This window comes from Lissotriton vulgaris, chromosome 8, assembly GCF_964263255.1.
Source record: "Lissotriton vulgaris chromosome 8, aLisVul1.2, whole genome shotgun sequence".
NCBI lineage: Eukaryota > Metazoa > Chordata > Amphibia > Caudata > Salamandridae > Lissotriton > Lissotriton vulgaris.
The window spans coordinates 1,371,961,370-1,371,980,549 of NC_141696.1; the positions used below are offsets into that span (position 1 = coordinate 1,371,961,370).

General features: G+C 42.5%; 1 protein-coding gene across 3 annotated transcripts in view; it reads right to left on the bottom strand.

Moving 5' to 3' along the window:
• CRYZL1 (crystallin zeta like 1) overlaps positions 1 to 19,180 on the bottom strand; it is a 221,858-nt gene that overhangs the window by 150,982 nt on the left and 51,696 nt on the right. For all 3 annotated transcript variants that reach the window (XM_086935343.1, XM_086935341.1, XM_086935342.1), the window contains exon 2: positions 13,181 to 13,252. In XM_086935343.1, the coding sequence (XP_086791469.1) occupies positions 13,181 to 13,246 (66 nt within the window). In that variant the 5' untranslated portion in view covers positions 13,247 to 13,252. The remainder of the gene's footprint in view (positions 1 to 13,180; positions 13,253 to 19,180) is intronic.

Consider the following 19,180-nt stretch of genomic DNA (forward strand, 5'->3'; position numbering starts at 1 on the left):
GATGCCAGCAAGCATCCCTGCCTCACACCTCTCCTTATGTCAATGCGCACAGTCAATTTTCCATTTGGTCCCCATCTCACCCTGGCGTAATTAGCCTTGTGAAGATTCATAACCTGTTTCAAAATATTCCCAGGGACCCCTTGGTCTCTCAGTCTCGACCACGGGGCACCTCTGGGCACAAGGTCAAAAGCGGCCCTGAGGTTAACGAAGCCCACATACAAATGTCCCTTCTTTATATTGATGTACTTCCAAATGATACATAAAAATCTGAACACTTGATCGACAGTGCTAATTTTCCCTCTAAAACCAGTCTGGTACTTGGTTAGAATACTAGTTTCTTCCATCCAAGAACTTAGCTTAATTAATACTTGGTGTGCAAAGACCTTCTGAAGGACATCAAGTAGGCTAATAGGTCTGTAGTGGGCCGGGTTCATTCTGTCGCCCTTTTTAAAAATAGTTACTATGTCGGCGCCCCGCCATGTCTCTGTCTGGAATTGGCGCACCCCTTGCAATGTTATTGCAAACACAATTTATATATGGAGCCCATAGCATGTTTTCGTGTTTCCACAGGTCCCCCGGTATCCTATCCGGCCCAGGTGCTTTCCCGGATTTAGTTTCCTTAATGCCTACAATAGTTTCTGCCATGCTAAAGGTCAGAGGTATCTCATTTGGGGCCGGCCCTATTTCATGATTGTCCAGTATGGGCTCATTTCCAATCGGGAGGTATAGTGTTGAAAAGTGTGAGGTCCAGACTTTGGCTTTGAGAAACGTATCCCTGGCGGGGTTTCCATCTCAGGTGCCCCTAGCTATCATTCCCCCAAAAGATACCTGATCGTTTGCTTTACATGCTTCAAGCAAATCCGACCAAACTTTCCCATCCCAACTTTTTTTTGCCTTTGCAAGTGTTCCCTTGTATAGTCTCCTTTTCTCTCTAAGCATTGGTACATCGTTACATTTTGTAGCCGCTATTAATTCCTTTTTGGCATGGCGGCAAGCCTTATCATACCAAACGTCCCCTTTGGCTGAATTTCGCTGGCCTATTTTCATTGGCTTGGTGGCTTTAGTTAGTATTTCTCCCAGTCCCAGAGTCATTTTTTCGTGGATCATTATAATACGGATCTCATGTCTGGGACATTGTCGAAAGGGGACAAAAGATCAACATACAGATCATAGATTTTTTTTAAGTATTCTCATTCCCCAATACCACTGGCCACTTCAATGCTCTGCGATTATTAGACAACAGTGGGTCAATGTTGGTCTGCTGGCTAAGAGATCCTCCCATATGGGGCAAGTCAAATAATGCCGAGCCAATATTCAGGTTGAGTGGGAGGGGATCACTTTCGATGCGCTCATCCACTACGAGGTCTATTGCCATCGGCCAGAGTGGAATTGAGACCAATATATAGTCCAAATGGCTACTGCAGGTACCCCGCTGAAAAGTTGGTCTGCTTGGGCTATCCGAAGAAAGGCGCCCGTTACAGGCTCGCAATCCGTGAGCCGCAGTTAAACATAAAATCTGAGCTGCGGCCTTTGAGCAAGCTACTGATGTTTCAGTTTCAATTCCAGGGATATTATTGGCATTATCCTCCTGATCAAAGATATTTTCTAAACCAATTATAGGTTCAAATTTTCTATTGAAATCTCCAAACTACTTTTTTATTAGCTCCTGTGAACCTTATTCCCAGAATATCTGGGCTATTAGAATCAATTTGCATAAGATCTAGACCTAGTGTAATTTTTGTCCAAATTGCTAGGTCTCCTGAGGGTCTTCCTTTGTTTACATTGGTAGCGGGCACACTAAAAGATCTACATCCAATTTTATAAAGGGGTTTAACAGCCGAAGTTTCTTGAAATAATATAATGTCACCACTCTCAATGCATTCTTGCCACAAAGGGTCACTCAGATTCTTTTTCGACCAGCAATATTCCAGGACCTCAATTTAATGATGATAGTACTCTGTAGGTCAGGAATTCCACCTTCTGCATTTGTGTTCCCAAGCGGTGCTATTGTCATGGGTTCATAGGTAGATCTCAATTTAGACCTAGCCGGGGGATCGCCTTTGTTTTTATTGACCTGATTTGCTCTTTCCAGGTCAGGGGTATTAGTAACTTCTAGTAGAGGTGAGGCCACTTTTTTAATCTCCCCACCTCTGCCAGTTAATAATTTGCTATTCAAGGTTTCATCAGCAGCTTTATCGCTCAACTCAAAGTCCTTCCCCCTCTTTGCTGGCGGTTTAGAGACCAGCTGAGGGCAAGGAAACCGAGGTACATCAATTTGCTGTCTTTCAATAATCGTTTTATTATTGTCGCCCACAAGAGAACTCTCCTTTACAAATAACAAGCTTACGTCCTGATCTCTCAGTCAATCAACACCTTCCATCCCATACAGCTCTGTAAAACGATTAAAAATTGGGACACCTAAGTTATTCTCAAAGGTTCCCATTGCCCTTCTTTCTTGGATTTCTAGGAGGTTTTTGGCCGATCGAGGTGCTGGTTGTGGATGATAAAAATAGCTTAAATCAAACGTGCTAATCCCACTTTTACCCCTTAGATGGTATTGGTCGCAGATGCAGCTGACTACACGCCTGTCCCTAAAATGTACAATGACAGAGTCCCCAGGTATGTCCTTTGCCTCACCCAACCTACTCTACGTGCAAACAGAACATTGATGTATTTTGGGAGTGGTCTATTCTCGTTTAACCAGAAGGTTACCTTGTTTTTAAGCTCAGGTTAGGTTTCAGTTTGACCATTTTTTAACTCTGGAACCCCCGTTAATACAACGACGTACGGGGCCGAGTCGGTGGTAGGTCGACTGTTTTTAGGCAGGAATTTTTCTGCAACATGATATCAGTGTTATTAGTGTCTTTTTCCATGGCGGGGGTTTCCTTAGGCAAGATTTTTGTGATTTTTGGCCTTGCCTGTGTCTCCTTCCCTGGCCTTCGTGGGTCTCTATCAGAACCAGCTAGTTCCTCCCCAGGAGTTGTGGAAGTCAAACCGGTGATGACAGGAGCCACAGAGGACAGGTTATCTGTTGCTTGGATTACCGGCTCGCCTGCCAGAGCTACTTTGGATTTCTGAGCATTTGCAATAGATATAGTCTCAGTCAACATTTTTAAGGTATAAAAATTATCTACAGTAGATTGTTCGAATCTCTCTAACCTCTCACTAATTTGTTTTGATCTTTTCAACAAGGGGTAGGATTAAAGACTTTACTAGTTGCTGCACCTGTGCCATAAATCCATCAAATAATTGTGGCAAGGGAATAATTGGGTCATCCCCCGAGGTGCTAAATGGGAGTGGATGGGGAGTAGGTGGCAAAGCTTCTGGTGTTGATATGGTGTATACATTAGCCACCCCATCTTCTATTGCATTGTGTGATGTTTTTGACATTTTTATAATTTTGGGACATGTCCCCTTTTGGACAAGCCCCTCCTCGTTTCCTCTTTGCAGTACCTATCTTTTTGTCTATGTTTGTCTTTGTAGTGGGGTCTGTGGTAGTGCTAACGGGTAAAACCTAATTGCTAGGGGCATATGTTATAGCGTGGGGGCTAGTTCCATTTAGTCGAGATGTTTCTAGGGTGCTTCCTTCTATATTTTCCCAATTAGCTCACTCGCTAATGGAGAAATTTCTGTTGACATGACCCTCTGATTGATTTGGGGAAATAGACAGCATTAGTGGCCCTAAGGAAGACCTCATTGGTTCAACCGAAAGGCGGCGCTCGGTTAGAGCAATTTCATGCTCTAAAACCGAGGTCGGCCTGCTAATAAAATTATCCAATGTACCACTTATGGATCCCCCACCCCTACTCTTTTCCCCTTCGAGCCGCCATTGAACAGATACCGTAATGGTCCGATATGAATTATTAAACAATCACGTAGCAGTGAACCCTAGCATAAAAACGTATAACAATATGCAATCAAAACAAGGCAGGCCCGCTTTCAAATCCCTGCAGCCAAGTACTGCAGTCCTGTTATGTTTAAAGCTTACTGTCCGGAAATATAGATGATAATGGGGTGGCCCCGCCCGGCCTCCTCTAGCCCCAGACGGCCACAGACGGCCCGCCTTTGCCCGGGCTTAGCCCAGCGTCACCCGCCCGTGTCCCGCGATGCGGGAACTGCAGCGGTCTTTTCAGCGCCGCCTGGCGGAAACCGGCGTATGCGGCGTCCGGCCGCAAGGGCACCTGGGAGATGTAGTCCCCCCCTCGGTGGCCGCGCACTGAGGTGAAGAGAGGCAGCAGCATCGGGGGGGACCAATGGCAAGCGTTCCCATAGCCCAGGAAAGATGAGGAGAAATGCCCCGGAGGAAAAGTACGTCCTGGTGAGTTTTGTGTATCCAGAGTTCCAAGCAGCACACGCGTTACCATGATGCCACATCCATGGATCACTTTGTCCTCAGAAGACTTTATTCAACATGAAGAGCTACAATAGTCGGGCTTCTGTTGGAGCCGGACTCATTTGAGCCGCTGACTCTACTCATTGAGCAGAAGAGTTGTACACACATAATTTCTAAACTTTACAAACTATGCATTGCACGCGTTCCTAGTGTGGATGACAGGCTCCGTTTGGAATGGGAGACCGACTTGGGGCATCCGATTTCGGATGACCAGTGGTCCGCCTGTTGCAAGGTTACGAAAATCATGTCATTAAACAGTTGCCATAAACTATTACACTACAAGTTCCTTTGTAGAATTTACATGACACCGGCTAAACTACATAAAATAGACCCAGAAAGGCCTCAGACATGCCGGAAATGCGGCACACAACACGCTGCTTTCGCCCATCTGGCCTGGACATGCCCCCGCATTCATGTATCGTGTGACCAGGTGCACAAAACGCTAGGGGGCATTCTTGGGCTCACACTGGTGCCTATCCCCGAGGTGGCACTGCTGGGCTACACGGTCAACCTTCCTAAAGCAGCCCGTAAATTAGCATCCCTCGGCCTCCTCCTGGCAAAACGTGAAATAGCATTGCACTGGGGCAGAAGGACCTCTCCCTCGACACAAGGCTGGCTGAATAGTTTAGCGTTCTGTAGTACAAATAGTGAAATCTATTCTAGCCTGCTTCCCAGCACAGCACGCCCTAAAGATGTCTGGGGCCCATATTAAGCGTATATTGCCACCCTGAACAATTCTTCCCTCTCCCAGCCTCACTGAGGGATAGTACCCACGGGGATCGCATAGGACACTCAGGCTGCACACTGACATGCATACACGACAATACGCTGCATAGGATTATTGAGCTCCACATCACTTAAGCCTATCCCACATCTCCAAGTACTCTAAGACGAAGACATTAATGGATAAAGGATGCAGATCTGCTGCTTAGATAGAATGGTAGGGATCTTTTTTACACAGATTGAGCTGTTAAGAATGTAAGAGCATGTATTATATTCATGACCTTATGTGTTTATAATCTGATGAGTCACCATTGTGTATTAAGAGGAGAAATGTATATGCTCCATTGTTATACGTGTTATTATGTGCCATGTGCAAATGCAACAAAAGAAATGCTATATTTGATTGTTTTTATAAATCAATGAAAAATAAAGTTATATATAAAAAAAAGAATAAGGCGCCAGCCTCATGGGGAGAGGTGAGACTGTAGAAGGAACACCTAGCAGATACCATATGGAGTGTGTAAAGGACTCAGACGGCAGGAAGAGCTGGACACTGTGTCTCTTCGTATAGCACTACGGCTAGCGATATGTGGCAAGTTGTCTATTGGTGATGGGAGTAATGTCAGGCTTCATAAGAGGCAGACAGGGGTTACTTGATAAAGCTCAAGGCTGAAAGGCACAGTGACACAGTCAAAGGCGCACAGAAGGACATGAGATGTCCCACTATCACTCACCTGGACTCACAGTGAGAGACCTGAACATGCTCACCGTCAGGGACTCATTGATACACCAAGGGAAAGGAAGGCACAGTGATGCAGTGATGTAGGGACATTCAGAACCGACTCATGATATGTAGAATTGCAAGCTTCGGTCACTCAGAACAGGTTTAATACATGCAGAAATGCAAGTTTTCTTCACTCATAACAGGTTCTACACGCAGAATTGCAAACTTTGCTTACTCAAAACTTGCACAGGACATGTGCAGGAGGGTGTTTCCCTCACTCAGTATGCGTCTTCCACATGTGAAAGTGCAAGCTTCCCACACCCACAGAATGTCCAGGACATGCAGAAGTGCAAGCTTGGATCAACCATAACAGGTCTAACACCTTCAGAAGTACAAGCTTTTCATACTCAAGTTGAGGTATACACATAAAGCTTCACTCAAGAAAAATAGATCAACCACGTGATGAAGTGTATGCTGCCCTACTAGGGTGGAAGGCTCTCTACCATACAGAACATCAGAGAGCTCCAGGAGATCAACTGACTTCTTGTAATATTGGGAAACAATTGAATATGTTCTTTATAAGGAAAATCAGAAGCGAGGTGTCACAAGGAGATGGAAATCATCTTTAGCCCCCACGATACAGAGTTGGAAAGAATAAGTTGAAAAATGGGGAATGGCGGAAAGTGTAGCCATTCACAGAGAAGAAAAAAAGAGGACTGAGAAAGGAGCCTATTGCTCTGAGATGGAACATCCTGTTAGAACCTTTTAAATTTGCTGACATATTCAACCCCTGAAGATATCATACTACCCATTTGCGAACTCTCTCCATATCCACAGTCTTGTTACTCCTACTCACGCAGCAGCACTTACTCCCCATGGTAAGAGCTGGTGATAGACACAAGCATGACCCCCATGTTTTTCATTGCCTCGAATAATAGTAGCCGAAATACTGTGTGCAATTAATATACAGTATCTTTGGAACCCTCAATTCAATCCAGTCCCTCTTCTTAGTGTTTATTTCTTTTTCTGTGGTGCCCGTCAGCAGAGGTGGTGGGAGGGGAGTTTAAAATGTTACATTTCTATTTCATTCTCATTCAGTCAGGTATTACTGTTGATGTGTTAGCAGGGAAGATAGCTAATGTACCTTGGGTCATGGTCAGAATGGGCAATGTTCTAAACACTGTGCGTCTGCAAACACTGAGGAAGAACTAAACATTATAGATAAGCACAAACCTACACCGCTCCCATGTTCATATTCTTGGTCCTGCTATACAAAAGTATTTTTTATTTTTTGTAATTGGAAGAAAATGAATTAAACTTGTTTAAAAAAAATCAGTAAAATCAAAAGCACTGAGCTACAGGTTTCATGGTAATCATGGTAACCATTTGCAACAAATCGGTGATTATCAAAATCATGTGACATTTGGTGAGCATATAAATGACTGTATTTTGAAAGCAGTTCCACTAATCAATAACTTATTACCTTCTCCTATGTAGCCTGCACCAATCTGGATTACTGTATCCATGTCTATATAAGCACACGGATATGGTTGCCATTACTAATCTGGTGCTTCAGAATCTGTGCTCAAAGTACTGAGGATTCGAACTGTTGCCTGGGGGGGTGACAGAGTCTATTGTGACTATCAATCCGCCACATTGATTTATCACCAAAGACCCCATAGGTGCTGGGCAGATTGGATCCCTTTCTGTAGCTTGAGGATATCCTGTCTCTAACTCCTTTTTAGGACGAGCAGTGCAGTTGAAATTCATTGTTGAACATTAAGAGGATGTGCATTCAAGTAAGGTGATCCAAATAAACCAACCCCTTGGACAGAATTCTGTAAGATGCTCTTCTCGTTCAAGTGGGTAAATCTAAAAGTTAACTTTCTAATTCCCAAAAAAGATTCTACAAGATTGCAACTGCAATATTTCCAGCCATGCAGAAGATAGAGAAACATTTCCAATGGACCTGAGGCACATACAATGCATTCTTTCTTAATTTCTAGAGTCACTAACTATAAATACATTAGTCTGGCTGGTTGAATATGGGCAGTTATCTCTCATTCCTTTCTTATGCCACCTCACAGTGCAGGCTCTACTATTGTATGCACATTTTCTAATCATTTACCGCTCTTAGCTATGCAGGGTGTCTACAGTTGTTGTTACTCTAACAACTAGAAATAGTTTTTTTAATATCTAATGGAGAACATTTTCTAATGCTGATAGACATGGGAGAGTAAAGATTTTCCTGTATTAATTAAGGGGGCTTCGTTGCATTGCTTCCCAAATGACCAGGTCTCTCTCCCCAAACAATATAAGAATCAACCAAAAGGTACATCCACATATTTTCTCTACCTGCCGTAATTTTAGTAGGTTGCCAGAAGAGTTTGCAGATTGGCAAGTCTGCAGTCTCCCTTGCTGTTGACTAGAGCACTCATCAGATACCAATACTGGTTGCGTGGCACACTATGGGAATCACAGAAATGTAATGTATGTGTTGAGCCATGCCCCCTAATTACATAGGCCACATCACTTTTAGACACCCCACCCTCTCCCCCACACTTTTTCATCCCATTTAAAGCCATGCCCCAACCCACTCTTTGCAGACTGAAATTCTGAGGTGGGATATCGGGTTGCATGGAACTGTTTCTCTGCTACCACACTCAGGGTTGACTTTAGCAGCAGTGAAACACAAATGTTACTAGAGTTCACGACCAGTCGCATACTACGCGTTTCCCTGTTGCAGGAAGTGAACCCACTCCAGTCCCCTAGATATTACAACAGAGGGGAATAAAAAGTAGATGTTTTGATGCTGGGGCCCACAGGGAGACATTAAGCTGAGGCTGCCAAGAAGCTCCTTGAGTGGAAGAGAAATACCTGGAGAACTCACGTAGCCCCCATTTAACTGCCTCTTTTTGTAATTTCTTTTTAAGCTTCCACAATGCAGAAAATGTCCATGTGGCAAAGGTTTGTATAACAATGCAACAGTGTGAAGCACATGGTTTCACAACATCACACTCTACCAACAACTGCAGGCAAGAAGTCAAATAAAATATTAATATTTTGGAATAAAATAAACATGACTTGCCATTAAGGCTTGGTGCCAGCATCCCCACCTGCCGCCTGATTTCATAGTCATAAGCACAGTGGTGCTGGTGACATTTGAAAGTGGTGAGGCTTAACATTATTGTCGTACTGCACTGTGGCAAGCGAGCGCAGCGAGCGAGCCCGAACAACCTACAGGGGGTTTGGTGGGGTTCTCCCCTGAGAAAATTTTGAAAAAAGATTGGACAAACGGTGCACTTTCAAGCAAATTTGAGGAAGCAGGATGCTTAATAAAGCAATTAGTGCTGGGGCAAATAAACATAGATCAGTCACTGCACCTCCTTTCCCCTCACTCCACAGAGACCCATGCTTACACAGTACTGTGTCTAAAGTGCTTCCATCTCGCCTTGCATCAAACTCAACTGTCCCACCTTAACTCAAAGGAAAACCAGAGACTCAACCCTGGCAGCCTCCCATGACACGTGCACATACTCTACAAAGGAAATAAACACTAAAGTACAAAGTTATCGCATTTGTAATCTGCCCTTTTACCTCAAACACCTGTTTCCTAAATTCCATTAAACGCCAGTCATAACCTGCAATGAGGCAACTAGATGGTGGAACAGAAGGGATTTAAAAATAAACGACATAGGAAACGCCCGGCAGAGTTGTTCAGAAGTCTGGGATACACATTCTAGCAGAAACGCCCCCTCAAAGCACAAATGTAACCTTTATTCCGTAATCAACACCATAAAATGCATAAAGCAGCTAGAAGCGGAGACAGGCCCCCGTAAATTCTTCTGTAAAAGCAAAAATGTTTTTTGCGAATGGCACCCCTAACACCAGTAACAGGCTGTCCTCTCATGTGTACTTGACTCCCTTTTACCTTTTTACAGTGCTTTTTAAGTTATCCATGTCAGCTACTAATATGAAAGTAATGCGCAGTTTATATCTCCCTGTAGAAAAGGCGCGGAGAGCCCTGCCCATTTTCATATTAATCAAGCAAGCGCTTCTCAGCCACTATACCTAGTTGTTTAGTTCATGCACCAGCTATAATACAAAAATACAAACTTACTGCTCACAGACAGGAAGTTTCAAGAAGGGAGAAAAAATAAGAAAAGCTACAGGAGGCTGTGTAGTTGGCAAACAATCCTTGCAGGTGGCTAAAATGACAATGTGTAACTGCATAGCTGCTTGAGTCCAGCTATTCATTTTACAACTTCCTCCAGATCGACTGTCCAAACACCACAAGCAAAGTTGTCCCCCAATCAGTTTATCAACTGTTTACTTCTAAAAAAACAACACCTCCGGGTGGAAAGGGTTAGCCTTCCTTATTTTATGACGCCAGCTTTCCACACATGTATTTGTGTATGTACTAAACATCAAGAAAACGCACAATTACGAAACGTGCATTCTGTAACGATAAACCAGTATTTAGAAGAACCTTCTGTGTGCCTGTAACAGAGTCTTGGTCAGAAGAAAGCCTCATTGTGTTTCACACAGTAGGGTTGGTTCTGCGATATTCTAAATGCTTCACAGCATGCACCATAAGCGTGGAAGGGTATACTCAGACGTGAGTCCCTTGCTCATTGGACCATAAGGATTCAAGCAAGCCGGGCCGAAGACGGCTGAAATGCCAGAAACCGGTCCCCGGTAGCTTGTTTCCTTCCCAGTGAAAGAATTGGCTTGGTAGTTTGGTTTGCCCTGTTCCCATGATGCACTGGGCCAGGGACAGACTAATTTGCATATAGCCAGGTTCTGAGCTGGGATGGTGCAGTGAGCTAAAAAACGGTGTTGGATTAAGCCCTGATCTCTTGACTGGGTGAGAGTATTCTGCTTAATTCAGAAACTCTGTCCATCACCACCCCCTGTTGTTTAATCACAGCATGCACCGGGCACTTACCAGAGTAACAAGAACCGTACACACTCTCTACATCCTCGAGGTTATACCGGAACCTCCACCTGAGATCGGACCCAAAGATGTCTCGCTCCTCTGCAGGTTCCTGTTAACGAGACTAATAATGAGGCTTGGAATTCCCGAGGGACAACATGGCTGCCTTGGCAAATAAAGGTGCTATTGAACGGAAATGGCAAACAATGTACAGGAAAGCAATGCACCTGGGATACATGTAGGACATTTGCACGTTTTAAATAACCTAGCCACCAGCTGCGGCCGGCATGCTCGTGGGAGGAGGGGGTGGCGCGGTTGTTCGCGGGTAGGGAATAAAAAAAAAATGTTATGTATCTTACCACCCGGTACCCCGCCGCCTCTGCTCCTGGCTGGTGTAATGGTGGAGCCGGGTCACGCGTGATCCTGCAGGAACAGGAAGCAGCGAGCCGGCAGCCTCCCTCCCCTACCATAAGCCAATCACAATGCTGCAATGGCAGCGTTGTGATTGGTGAGGCGCAGCGGAGAGCACCCCAGCAGGGCACTTAATGGGAGGAGCATGCAGCTTACATAGAGAAAAAGGGAGAGTGTGCATGACTGGGTTGGTCGGCCCTGAGGCCGACCAAACAGTCAGCACCCACAACAGTGGGCAAGCCACTCCATGCCCCCAACTGCCCTCGAGCAGGACCGCCCACCCGCCCGCCCCAACCAGGCACTTCTGCTTTCTCACAGGGCGAGAAGCAGAAACATAAAATGGTAGTTTTACCATTTTAAGTTTCTGCTTCTTGCACTGCAAGAAAGCAGTGGGACGACGCCCCTACACCCCTATGGAGGAGCCGCAACTGCATAAGCCACTATGTCTGCCCAACGGTGTACTATCTGGCGCGGGCAGGGTGCAATCCCTATATTATTAAGCTTTCTTGTGCACATAAGCTTTATGACCCAACCCACCTGCCTGAGACCTATCGCTTGTCTGAGGCCTACCATCTGCCCCTAGCATTCAAAGAAAGAATGAGTCAAGGCATACTCATCTACCTGCGAACACCTCCTTTGCTGCATAAAGTTAAGATTTATTGTATTGTATTGTAATTGCTTTTATATAGTGCTTACTACCCCTGACAAGGTGTCGAAGCGCTTTTTAAACGAGTAGCACGCTACTCCGGAACCAAAAAAGGTTTAGTGGTGAATCAGTATAGTGAAATGAAGATGGTGAATACAGAAAATTAGGAAAAACGTACCATAATTATGAAACCACAAAAACACAATTACAAAAATATAGTAAGCACAAAAGAAAGAAAAAATATCAGGAACCGGTGACCAAAAAAACAATATCAAACAGAGGTAAAAAAAAACAACCAAAAAACCGTGAGGATGATTGGATAGACCTAAATAGGGCTGCTAGCTCTAAAGACAGAAGCTCCAGTCTTTTCAACCTCTCTTTAAAAATGAACATCCGACTAGCTTCATTAGTGTAGATGCAAATTATGCATTTGGCATCATCATGTGATGTGCGCCATGGTCACTAAAGAGCATTTTGCACTCAAGTTAAAATCTCACATACCTCTTCCTCAGGGGTGACTAGACACAAAGACAGAAAAGCATTGTTAAAAGTCCCAATGTCAATGTGAGGTGCCACATTTCGCAAAACCTGATGAACTTCATGAATTTATCAAAGATTTGGCAAGAAAATATAAAATATGCAGGAAAAACAACATTCAGCAAGTTTGCATACCCCATGAAAATAAGTCAGAAATTCGTCAAAATTTGGCGTCCATAAGTGACTTTTCTTAGCTATCGCATGTCTTGAAGTACTCACATGCATATCTACCAATAAAGAAATATAACAAAAGTATAGTTCTGCACGTGGAAATATGATGCATCACTGTGTCAACACAAATCATTTTTCATTTGGTTTCTACACAGGGAAACTATTTGTTCCCTGTGGAAAACACCTCTCCTAACTCTTGGCAAATATAGTGGTGTTGCCTCTCTTTTGCACGGTGTAAATAGATTTACTCTTGACAGAGTAAATCTACAATTATTTTCAAGGCAGGAAAAAAGCCATATAAAAATGCTGTAACTGCTCACAAACTTGGAAGTTTATTGATGACGTTTGTTCACTTCTAAAATGTCATCCTCCTGGTGTTATTTTACATGTGAGTAAATCCAATTAGGAGTGTAAATTCATTTTTTGTGAATTTGCAGTTGTAGACTAAGTTATTTGCGTTTCTAATTTCAAGGGAGGTGTGTAAACAACTTTGTGAATCGAATACAAAGATTTCTCAAATGCAGTGTAATGGGTTTTAAGATATATTTTACTGAAATGGCAAGAGTTAATTTGCAACTTTGAACCAATGTACTACAAAAACAAATGGTCTTTCCAGGTTTTCAGCTGCATGAAACTCACCCTTTCCTGAAAAACAAATGTGATTTCCTCTCCCACTGTATTCTGCTGACAGTACAAGCCCTTCATGGTGATCTGGAAAGGTATGAAAACATTACAATACAGCACATTTTACACAATTACAGAACACTAATAAACCATCTAGGATCCTCAGTAGCAATTTTTCCTGTTGTGTACAAAAACAGCTCTGACAAAAATAATCTTTGTGCAGTAGGTAGACTTTACATTCCTAGAGCACTTCCACATGATAAAAGTCACTTATAAGGCATTTGATATATTTGTTTTTTTAGTGCAACATTCTGACTCTTCTATGATAATCTCATATCTATTCCAATGACATTTTCACAGCCGCCCACTTGTTTTGGAGTTTTTCTGCTGAATGTACAAATACTTTAACTATCAGTTGTACAAGCAATAACCAAACAAACACATTTGCGCCCGTTCCCATTAGACAACTGGCATAACCTTTTTAAAGGATGCATGCCTGCCATATTACAGAGTGCTTTTACAGCGATACACCAATAAGAGACAACACAAACCAAACATTAAGACTCAAGAAGCAGACTAACAAAAATTAAACACGTTTCCCAAAGATGAGATGAAAAGAAACGCATATTAAGAGATGGACTGTTCCAGAGAGTTCGCGCCAGAACACAGAAAGATGGGCCACTCCTACGGTACAGGAACATGGAACCTGTAGGTAGATTTTAACATAGAGGAAAGCACACAGGGGTTTATTGTGGGACGTCCTGCCTTCTAATGTGGAAGGTAGGTCAAAGAAACTCCAGTAAATAAAAGACAGGGGTTGAACTCCAACAGTCAAGAGGCGGAGCAACCAAAGCTGGTAAGTGGCAACATCAGTCTGGAAGCTGCACTGGTAATCACCTAGAGCTACAACAGCAAAGGCCTAGTAGCCAGTAGCTCCAAATCTATTCTGTGTTAAAGAGCATTACTGTACTGTCACTTTACCCCTATTGCTAATAGTCATAATACAAACTGTACAATTATATTTGAAAAACACACAGTTCTGTAACATTTTTCTTTTGTAAAATATTTGTTATCTTTCAGCAGCGCCAAGAAAAAAATATAAATAAATATATAGAACTTAAAAGCACCAATGAAAATATGTTCAAACACTGAGCCTTTTTATGATAACTACACATTGTAGAGGTTTTGTTTAACTATAATGACCTATGTTATAGCTACCTTCTGGTGCTGCACTTACATTCACGCTTGCTTTCAACATAAAGGTGTCCTATTCTCATGTACACTTGGTGCAATGCATGTCGCAGATGCCAAACTATTGTTCAATTAAACAAATTACCAAGTCATTAAAAAGTCCTCCACATCTTCAATAAGAGGTCGGCAGAATCCATCCACCTTTTCAGTGTGAGTGGATAGCTTTGTTTCCAATGCCTGGCTATTATTTTTGCTATTACCACCAACATTTTGCACACCTTAACCATGTCCAATCTTCTAGTTTCAGTCCCAATACCAGTGCCCCAGGGTTTGCTGACAAGGGGAACCCCATAATTTCCATAATCGGAACCAGTACCTCTTTTCACTAAGTCTTCACTAAGGTTAGGTCATTCCCATCATATATGAATTGGATTCCCTATTGCTCCACATCTTCTCCAACATTTGTCAATAATGCTACTATACATTTTATTTAGCCTTTCTGGTGTCATCTACTAATTTATCACGATTTAAGACAGGAAACCCTAGGTGGAACTGATTCGCTGTTCGATAATATATCCCTCTATAGGTTGCCTCTCCCGATGTATTAGCTCCTATCATCATTTCCTGTTTTCAACATATATCTCCGTTTCTGTGAAGTCTTCTGGCCTGACTAGTTGTATCTTTTAGGCACCGCCCCTTTTGTGCAGCAAATTGTCATAACTAATTCCTCAAACAAACAACACATAGTCAATTGCCTAGAGGTTGCTAGTCTCTTAGATCATGCCTAGTGCTTTCTCTGGTATCCCAAATTCATATTTACATTATTTGAATGTCTTTACCTGAACTCCAATATACAAATCTGCTGAAATTCTATAGTCTTCCAAATGTCATGCCTCAAACTCGTACGCTAAGCTAGCTGGAATGAATCCCTTATAGTAGTAAACAGGCGGAGACAGGCACGTAGTGTGTTTCTGCGACCAACTAATCAACTGTTTCCCATATTTACAGTGTGGAGCTTGAGATATGACTGGAGTCTAGCTCTTGAGACCTTGCTTCATTAGGGGGCCATAGTATATCCCAAAGTGCTGCCCTGACTTCTGCTCTGTCCATATGAGCCCAATGTCTACTTGAAAGCCTCAAGGATTATTCTTCTACCATACAGATTTGTGATACTCTGTAGTACGTTTTTACATCCCGAAAACTCATATAAATCTCCCTTATTTCTGGGTGCCTATGGGGACATTTCCAGAGACCAGTGTTGGTTTTAATTGCCACCAAAGGCCGCAGAGCATTCTGTTTGCATTTGAAAGTGGAATTGTGTATTTTAATCAGGAAACTCTGAAAGACAGGAGTAGAGTAGGACTTGTAACCATTTTTACTGGCTCTAGGCAGAAACTAGATAAACGACGACTTTAAGCTATTTTTGTATACATGTTTTTTTATTGATTTTTGTATAACAAATATCTTGTGTAACAGAAATCCCCTGATTCTCCCTCCAATAGTGCTGTCTCATTCAGCTCCCCTCGCTCGCCCCTTTATGTATTAGCAATCACCTGCTTTCTACATGAAACTTTACTAAGTAGTCGCATTCTACAACAGGTCTTTGATCGCCTATAATGTTCACATTTTGATCTCAATCTAAAGCATTACTCTATCTAAAGCATTACTCTATTATTCTTTTTCCATGTCAATGTGTTGCTCCATATCGGTTAACACCAGTTTCCATGCCATTCTATTATTGTTGAAAAAGTGTCCTTTCTTCAGATTCTCCTGGGATTTTTTGGATGTACAACGTTGTGAACTTTGCCCTGCTAACCAGTGGTAAAGTGCTTGAGCTCTCACTGTTAAACATAGTAAACTTGGTATAAACCTGATTGATATATTTCATTTACTGATAAGACCCTAGTATGTGATACGACATGTACCAAGAGACCGTAAACTAAATGCTACTCATGAACTGTAGCATTTATTGTCCTAGTAGTTCTGTAAAACTTGTCTCCAGGCAAGGAGCCTGGATGTGCAGTTTTAAACTGCCATTGCAACCATGCAAACTCAACCTTTTTCTAGGCCTTAACCTCCTTTTTTTAATACAAAACAGCAGTTTTCGAAACAAATCGAGCCAGACTATGGAAAAAATGATCAGAAACATTCCACCAGATTTATTAAATATGATTATTAGACTGCACGAATGATCCTGGACTCAGGTTGAGCTAGACAGTGATGGAGCACTATCTCGGAAAATCTATTCACCAAACGGACTGCGGTAGGGCTGCATTTTGGCCCCATTGTTGTTCTCTATTTACATATCGAATATTACTGAGGCTCTGCAGGCTGTCCAGGCCTTCCCCACAAAAATTGGCTGATGTTGCTTTATGCAGACACACGGTATTGTTAGTTTGATGTCAGTAGGTTTACAGCAACAAATCAATTCATTTGGTAGATATTGTAAACGTAATGATTTAGGTGTTAAAATTGAGAAACAAATGTTGTTTTCTAAGAGGTGGTGTAAGAAGTAAGCTTTCGGGTGGTGTCCAGGAATATAAGCACTTTTTCCTGTTATTTAAAAGAAAATGTAGGTCCCATGTACAAAGAGTGTCACAGAGAGCATGAGTAGTAGCGAGTGCCCTACAGAGGCTGAATGGTGAGTTGTGATTCAAGTGAGTGGAAGTACTGAAAGAAGCCTATAATCTGAAAGATACAAGCCTGATGTTGTACAGTTGTGAAATTCTAGGGAAAAAGTCAATCCAACAGTTTCAGACGGTGGTAATGACAAATTGGAGAAGCTGGTTACTACTTCCTAAGGGGTCTATAGATGGTGGAGTATGAAGGAATTGGGCCAGATGAGTATATTATTTAAATATTATCAAAGGCTGTTTTATTATATTGATAATTTGGAGGTGGGCGGGCCTGGTACATTAAGGCAAGTAATTAACTCCATTCTGAAGGAGCAAAAGATACTACAGTGCCAAAAGAATTTACAAAGTGAAATAAGAAGATAAGAGGTCGGTCACATACCTAAAATGGTTAAATTTCAAGATTGTGTAGGAAGAAATTGATAAATAGATGGGTGAGGGAGAAGGATTTTTTAAGCGATGCTGAAGACTATCAGTGGGATCCTCAATTTTGCTTTTTGAGATGTCTCAAGTTTTAGTTAAAATGCAACCCTATTTGAAGGACATAAAATTGGGAAATACCAGGATATATGTCTTGATGAATAGATTAAGGCAAATCCCGATGAGCTGAGAGTGGAAGATGGGGAAGAACAAGAGTGGTTCCGCTATCAGTTTAAGACATTTTTCAAAATTATTTTAGATAAAGATAACTCTTTGATTTTTAATTAGATTTTTAATGTGATTTCTACAATTAGAAAGGAAGTGTATATATATTATAGGTGAGAGGGGACGAGTGAATTAAGTAGAAAGGATAGTAGTTAGGAGGTATTGGATGAGCCCCAATCAGCATAAAAGGACTGGGTGTTTGAGTACTGATTGCAATTTATATATGGATAAAAAGTACTATTGTAGGACTGAGCTTTTCTTATATTTTTTAAGTTGGTTTGAATTGTAATGTAGTATATTATGGATAAGGTATATGCCACTGTGTGTGTGATGCCTACTTGGAACATGATCGAACAAAAAATAAATACAAAAATTCATATGATTGAGCTTTTAAAAAAGAAAATCATGTGAAATAATACTTATGAGTCACCCATTAGTTAGGCCGTAAAACCCATAGGATAGGGTGCATGTATTTTAAATAATAGGACATGTATATTTAATGATTTACCCTGGCAGCGAAACCCCCCCCAAACTCACTTTTCACTGAGGCAAGGCTGACTCCTATAGGTTAACACTGGTTTACACTATTACATTTAATAAGTGCTACATATACAGTTTAGGAGCACCCAGAACAATGATTCAAAGACTCATGTTAATAGTAATTTAAAATCCAACTTAATGGTCAAGTTAGATGTTATATAACTATTTTGGAAATTACACTTTTATAAAGTTGTAATTTTCCTGCCTAGAGCCAAAAGGGTCTTTCTGTGAGTGTACATCGCGTCACATGATTCCTAAGACTCCTGTGTGGTGAGATGTTGATTGCTCTCGGACAGCAGACAAAGGTTTCTGTGTGAGGAGGTGTTTTTCTTCCTTGAGTAGGTTGGCCCAGGACTTGTGCCCAGTCCCTTCCTGAGCTTCTAAGTATGTCTTCACGGTCACTGGCAGATGCAGCTTACACCTGGGCCTGCCTCCCTTTCGACTTTCTAGTCAGGCTGGCACCAAACTCAGTGGGAGTTGAGGAACTGACCAGAACTGGTTTTGGGGGCGGGGGGGGTGGACAAAGGCTTGCATCCCACCTGCAGGCTGACACTGGGCATAGAAGTGTCTCCCTCAGACCTCTCTCCAGAACACACCCAGAAATGTGAAGACCAGAAGAAGTGCATTCTTGGTGTCTGAAACCTGCAGGTGAACTGGACCTACTTCTCTTGAACCCAGGACCCCAGAAGTGACTCCAAGTGTTAGTTGGCTGACCTCCTGTTTGAGCTACAGGGACACAACACGCTTCCAGGGGTCTCTCTACGTGCAACTCCCCAGTTCAAACTGCACCTGACCTGGACTACGATGCTGAACTCTGTTGGAGTGAGTCCAACCCCCAAGTGGTGCCACCCCAGCCCCGAACTCTTGGCTGGTGTTAAGAGTTTACTCCTCCTGCCCCCAGACCAGAAGAATTGGGACTTAGAAACTTTTTGCCTGGAGAATCAACAGAGACTGTGATAGCCGGAGAAGTAGCAGCCATCAAATTGACAGTTTCATTGACAACCGC